The sequence below is a fragment of the Triticum aestivum genome, chromosome 3B (assembly GCF_018294505.1).
Source record: "Triticum aestivum cultivar Chinese Spring chromosome 3B, IWGSC CS RefSeq v2.1, whole genome shotgun sequence".
Classification (NCBI taxonomy): Eukaryota; Viridiplantae; Streptophyta; class Magnoliopsida; order Poales; family Poaceae; genus Triticum; species Triticum aestivum.
This window is the reverse complement of record NC_057801.1, coordinates 808,387,026-808,393,460: the sequence shown is the minus strand read 5'-3', so window position 1 is coordinate 808,393,460 and position 6,435 is coordinate 808,387,026. Positions and strand designations below refer to the sequence as shown.

Here is a 6,435-nt window from a genome sequence, read left to right as displayed (position 1 = left end):
TTTTGAGATTACTCGCGGCGTCAGTTTTACTTCACCCCCGGCCACACGGTTTCTCACTCAAGATACTCGTCGTAAGCTGTGGTTATGAAAGGTTTTTACATATCGACCGGAGCAAAGTACACTTGTAAATCTATTTTCGTAACTAAAGTTAATTTTAGCGCAAAATCGTGACAAATCTTTTGGGAGTCACCAACCAAAATTAAACTGTATCTTCAACAACAAGGGATGTGCTGAATGAAGACAAAGGGAGAAAACGAGCTACGGAGTTTGTGTCTGCTGCCTGGCGTCCGTTTCAGTATATTCAACTAGCCCACGCGCGCGTCGCCTCAGACACACGGGTCACACTTGTGTCGTCAGCCTTACTTCACACGGTTTCTCACTCAAGATACTACTTTTTAAGCTGTCAACTTCTAACTCTTATCTGAACTAAAGTCAATATATTCACCAGCATGATTCCATACAAGAGAATATATTTCCAAACATAAACATCCAATCTCCAGGTCAAGAGCAAATCCACCAGCATGATTTCACCATAACTATGATTTGTCATCTATTACAAGCAAACAAGAGACACATGCATCATATATCACACTAAACAGTCTTCAGCATGTCGAGATCATCAAACAATACAAGCAAGCATTGAATGTTTTGTAAAATTCCTTCACTGTCGATTGCATAGAAACAGAATCTTTCTGCCATCCTTCTGGAACACATTGACTGCAACAAAAGAAAAGCTGCTCTTCAAATTAACCTCCTTCCATTGGCATCCTCAAACTTTCGACCATAGATCAGGAAGCTACAACTGCACAAAAAAATGAAGATGTTATTTTGGCACCATCATGGAAAATTGCTACCAAAACCTAAAGAGTCGTAGATGCACTGGCAATATATATTCAGGTACAATGCGAAGACAAATTCCAACTGGCAGAAACAAATAATAATGGAAGTACATCTCAATGACCACTCTAAAGAATCAAGCATTTGCCTGTCTCAGACTATCATCACCAAAAAACGGAACCAGACAAAACTTCAACTATGAAACGCACAGCTTTGTCAACGCGTACCTGGAGCAGATGATATAGTGAGCACATTGAAGCCCATTGTACCAAATGACAACCAAAACATGCATCATTATTCAGGAATATTCTCTTGATGAAGGAATCAATTTGAGATTCTCTACAAACTTGTATCAGTAATGAAGTTATTTGCACCATACATGATAACCCAACCATTATGCCTAAAACGAATTCTCTCTTAAGGACCAGCCAGTCAGAAGTAGACTCAATCTACACGCACAGATTTTTCTTTTGTGGCAATTTCCTTCAGAAACACTAGATGAGTGATGACGTAAAACTTTTAACACTACCAGGCAACTGGCCTCAAAAGGATGCACCTAAAGAGTGCAGACCCGGCCTGCAGGGTCAAAATCCATGCGGCCTAAAAGTATGAAACCGCAACTTCATGCATCATTTTTCATGCTTCAAGATGCACACACAAAGAGAGGAAAATCAATAATACTAAAACATAATTTAGTAATTTAACTACCATTAAAATGCTTTGCTGCAACAGTAATACACAGGTGACTCAATATAGTTGAAAAAGAAACAAAACTTACCAAATCCTAATGCCGTGCTCTTTGGGGGTACTGCGTCGCCATACCAGCTTGCAATATTATATTCCAAAAGTCTTCATCGCAGTCTAATAACACTCTCTCCTCAGGGTCCAGCTTAGGCAAACCGGATAGTTTGCAGCATTGAAAAACACAATAGTGTGTTATGCTTTCAAGGCTTAGCGATGCCTCTGACAAGGTACGGAATTCAGGCAGATCATGCAACTCAACCTTTTTCAATTTTGGAAGACCCACTTCTTGTGTCTCTCTAGAAGAAACTAATGTCCTTATGCTACAGCAATCCTTGACAATAAGCTCTTCTAAATTTACCAGGCTTATAATCCACGTTAGGTCTGTTAATTTGCTACAGCCACAAACTGTCACCGACTTGATGCTAAGCCCTTCGGGTTGCAAGTCAACTGTTTCAAGGTTTTGCAGGTTGTTTATTTCAAATTTCCGAAGGCATGCGAAAATCTTTGGCGTGTTTTGAACCACAAGATCGGTGTAGACTATGCTTCGCACCTTGTTAGAGCTCTTGATCTGCAGTTCATACAGTCTATCAAAGTCCGCAAGCATATGAAGGAGGTCGACCTTTTTCACTTGAAATCCAGACAAACACATGTATAGTGGGCAGACCTGGGGGAGTTCTCTCAGTTCACTCAGTACATTTTCATTTCCCACTGTAAATCCAGCGAGAAAGTTGTCAATTTCTGCCTCTTTCACCTCATTTATTAGTGCTGTGCTAAGAAAGCACCCCGTGTCAAACAGGTCTAACAATTTCAGTTCTTTCATTCTGACAATCACCCCTGTCGGTATATTTTCAAGACTAGGATTCCTTCGTAGAGTCAAATACTTTAGTCTTGAAAGATCTCTCAAATTCACAGGCACTGAGCTTATTCCAGTAGATGCCACATTGAGGTATTCCAGATTTTTCATCGAGAATACCCGTTGAGGTAAATTGGGAATGTTAGCCCCCTCAAGGTCGAGAAATACAAGTTCATCAAATCTGCAATGATCGAATTTTATAGCAAATCGACTAACCAACACCTGCAAGTTAGACTGAAGCAGCTTCTCGTTCCTCGGATCCAGGTAAGATTTTTTCTTTAACATCTCGAGGTCTTTTGGTGAGGCCCAAACGCGCTGAGCTGCAGGCCACGTTTTCTCGGTTAATGATGTTCTCCAAGACGAATCTGGATACCAGTTTGCTTCCCTCCCATTCAAAGTCTTTATGATTGCCTTACGAATCATCGGATTCATTCTCACATGAGTATCTTCACTTGTAGTTAGAGTGTTCTGCCCTTTTTCCAACAAGCAATGTTGCTGCAACATCTTTATGTAGGCAAAACCTTCTCTATGAGCATTGAAGTCATCCAGCAAACCCATGCCTCTCCACCATAAGATGATGCTATCAATGGATATGTTCGTATCATCACTCCACAAGGAACAAATGAGGAGGAGACACTCTTTGATGTTATCTTCCAGGTCGTCGTAACTGCACCGTAGCCTGTCTAACAAGTCATCTTTTTTATGAGTAACCAGATGTAATTTTGCCTGTCTCAGCAGCTTTAGAGCTAGCTCCCACTCTTCAGGATCCTCTTTGATGGACATTGATAGTCCAACACTCCATAATGCCTCCGGCAGCCGGCCACACTCTTTTATTATCACAGAAGCAAGCGCGGAGACCCTTGCATCCTCCAAAACCTCGGTACCCACCGCACGACTGAAAATCTTCAGAGCATCATTCTCGCTTGGACACATCATCTGGATGATACTGTCACTGCCCATTGAAGCACATATAAAATGCGTGTGTGCTGTGAAGATAACTTTGCGGCGCACATGAGGGGCCACTGCTGAATCAGGGGCCACTGCTGAATCAGGGGCCACTGCTGAATCAGGGGCCACTTCTTCATCAGGGATGCCAATTCTTGCAAGACTGAAAGGCTCTCGAACACCATCTATCAGAAGCAAGAAACTCTTTCCACATAAGTAGTTAGCGATAGTAAATGCTTGTGCTCCCTCAGTGATATCTGGCGTTGAAGCCAATCCCATGAGGCCCAAAAGTGATTTTTGAATTTTAGATATAGTGCAGTCCAAACCAGCATCAATGTATAGAACCTGAAAAGAGCTATCATCACCTGCATACTGCGAGCGGCTCATGGAAATCTGTCTTAAGAGCATGGATTTTCCAACACCGGGCATTCCCCATATTCCCAACAGTTTAGAATCTGCATCTGTATTTTTGATGAAGGCAATTATCTTTTCTGCATACGGCTTCATGATCAGCAACGGGTCGTCCGATAACCATCCAGAGACAGGGCGCGGCCTTGGTTTCAACTCAACAAGTATCTCTTTAAATTGACCTCCAATGTCATCTGCCTTTTTAGTCTCTTTGAGTGCTTGTCTGGCATAGTACCACCTTTTAAAAAATCCACCTTTGTTATAACACTCACGTATCCTTTCCTTTTCCGTATGTAATAAGTCCACACGTTTCAGCCATTTGTCTGCCTGCTGAGAAGATGAGGATGGGTCGCTAAGAATGAAATCTGACTTCATCGCCACCACCCTTTGCACGGCGTGCTCATAGTCATCCATATGACGGCTTGGGTCAAACAAGAAACCACATAAATCAAATATAGGGTCCCAAATTTTGTTAATGACCAGCAAAAGAAATGCCGCAAGCGGGCTAGTGATAAGCCCAATAGTTTGCGGCAGCAGCTTTGTCCTGCAAATGGAAAACACAACCGCACCAAAATTAGTGCAAGAGTGAGTTATTTATGGCAATAATAAAAGTCCGCGGGAGAATGTTTACGGTGAGGTTGGTGCAGGAGCGTGTGCTTCCATGATGAGGAAGATGTCCTGCCGGTTCCGTCAATCAAAAGGGGTAGAGCCGGTTGCCCTCACGGCGCCTCGACCCTGTACAAGTGATATAGAAGTACAAATATACTCAAATCTACTACAAACAGATAATGAACTAAAATTCTATCGCATGAAAGTCACACAATATGCCCTGTAATGCAAAGGAGACAGCTCACTTATTTTAGTATTACAGTTAACCATTGTAAGAATTATGCAAAAAGGTTAATTTAGATCTAATCATCACCTGTGCATATGGGAAATCAACAATTAACAATCTGAATAGGGCAGTGACATCAATGTTCATCCAGAATTATGCGAGAAGTTTCATTTATAATTATGTGAAACTATTCCTGCCAGAAAAGGAGGAACCTGACCGGCTTCACCCTCAAATCACACAAAGCTGGATCCAACTCCAGGTGCAAAACCACAACGGAGAAACACCAAATTGTTCAGAACTGAAGGCAGGTGACAAAGGAACTTTTGGTCCACTCACATCACTTAAAACATTCAGAAAATTTCATGTAAAGAACTTCTAGAAGCCTCACATCACTGCATACAGTGGTGCATCCCACAATAAAACAGAAGACAAGATCCCAAAGTACTTAACATACCAAAAAGTACTAATATACAGAGTTACGTACAAAAAAAAAGTAAGAACCAAGAGCAACTGCTGACAAAAAGAAAGAGCGACCAGAAGACTGAATCTTCATGTCTTCTACAACAAAAGCAGGACAGATAACCAACTTGGAATAGGATACAGAACAAGAAACGAGACAATGTGAGATCCAGGCATTGAGAAACTCAGAACAGTCATGTGAGATGACACATAATGTACAATCTTATCCGTCAACTGATTAAAATTCAGAGTACAAACAAACTCGAGACTTCAGGGTTGCCCAAGATTCAGGCATTCGGGGCACAGAACAGATAAGCATTTCAAGGAACAGATAAGCATAACTCTTTCCTGACCATGTGGGCATTGCTACTAACTAGCTTGGGGGTGGTGATGCCAGTAAAAACAAGCAGCAGGTGGGAGACAGGTACTGTCAGGACAGCAGATGTCGATGAGATTCAGTTATCGTAGGGACCAGATGAACCACAGTTATGAAGATCTAGAGGCTCGCAGTGCTTGCCGATGTACTGTACTGTTACACCTGCTTTCCTTTTTACTGTCTCTATTCTTTCTTTGCCCCGGCTATATAACAGCCAGCGCTGAGCGCGCCTACCCCATACCCAATTCTGAGAAATCTCTATTATACTCTAAACATACAGTTTAGAGTGGAGAATGGATATTCGGTACCATATACTAAACAGGAAAGTATGGCCACTGATTGGTACAGTTCAAACAGCTGTGATGGCTTTGAGTGAATAATTATCCACCATCACTGATGTACTGAAGACACTGGGACCAAATGGAGCTTCCAGTTCAGCACTTCCATCCCAGAGATTAGAAAATCAACATGCAGCAAAAGTTGAGACTGAAACAGAGATTCAGAACACTACTGAACAACAGAAAGAGACAGGAAATTCCTACAAGAACATTAACTGAAGAGTTAAGGAAACGCCTAGAGAACAATTAACCATGCTAAATGCTCAAAGGTAGCCTCCCATAAATATTGGACAACGATCATCACCACCAGGGTTTAACAGAGCAAATGTGCAAAACATTCCATGCTGCTCAAATGAAAACAACCATAACATCTGCTTTCAATTTCGAAGCTCAACCTGAAGCAAATACTTTTTGGGTAGAGCATATACTCCTCTCTCCCGTCACAGGTACGTGGTCATGCCGAGGCCGAAAAAGCAAAAACCCTACCCTAAGAGAGGAGGGAAGGGGAGAAGAGGTGAGGGTTTTACCTGGGAGAGAATGACAGCCTGCAGGAGGAGGACGCGGGCGTCGAGGAGGCGGCGGGGCGGAGGTGCGTCGGGGGTGCGTCGGGGCGGCGGGGCGGCGGAGGTGCGTCGGGGCG

At 42.6% G+C, this 6,435-nt stretch overlaps 1 protein-coding gene across 1 annotated transcript; it reads right to left on the bottom strand.

Annotated features, from left to right (window-relative positions):
* Window positions 1-417: 417 nt before the first annotated feature.
* LOC123072571 (disease resistance protein RPS2) lies at window positions 418-6,435 on the bottom strand. Its single transcript, XM_044496148.1, has 4 exons — window positions 6,323-6,435; window positions 4,419-4,522; window positions 1,616-4,331; window positions 418-802 (listed from the first exon to the last, which is right to left on the bottom strand). Exons 2-3 carry the CDS (start codon window positions 4,448-4,450, stop codon window positions 1,622-1,624), a joined length of 2,742 nt encoding a protein of 913 aa, XP_044352083.1. The 5' UTR covers window positions 4,451-4,522; window positions 6,323-6,435; the 3' UTR covers window positions 418-802; window positions 1,616-1,621.

Bases quoted from the DNA above. Each gene is read 5' to 3' on its own strand.
- LOC123072571 (XM_044496148.1), bottom strand. From the start codon at position 4,450: ATGGAAGCACACGCTCCTGCACCAACCTCACC. The intron at 4,332-4,418 runs GTAAACATTCTC...TTCCATTTGCAG, and splicing joins GCTCCTGCACCAACCTCACC to GACAAAGCTGCTGCCGCAAA.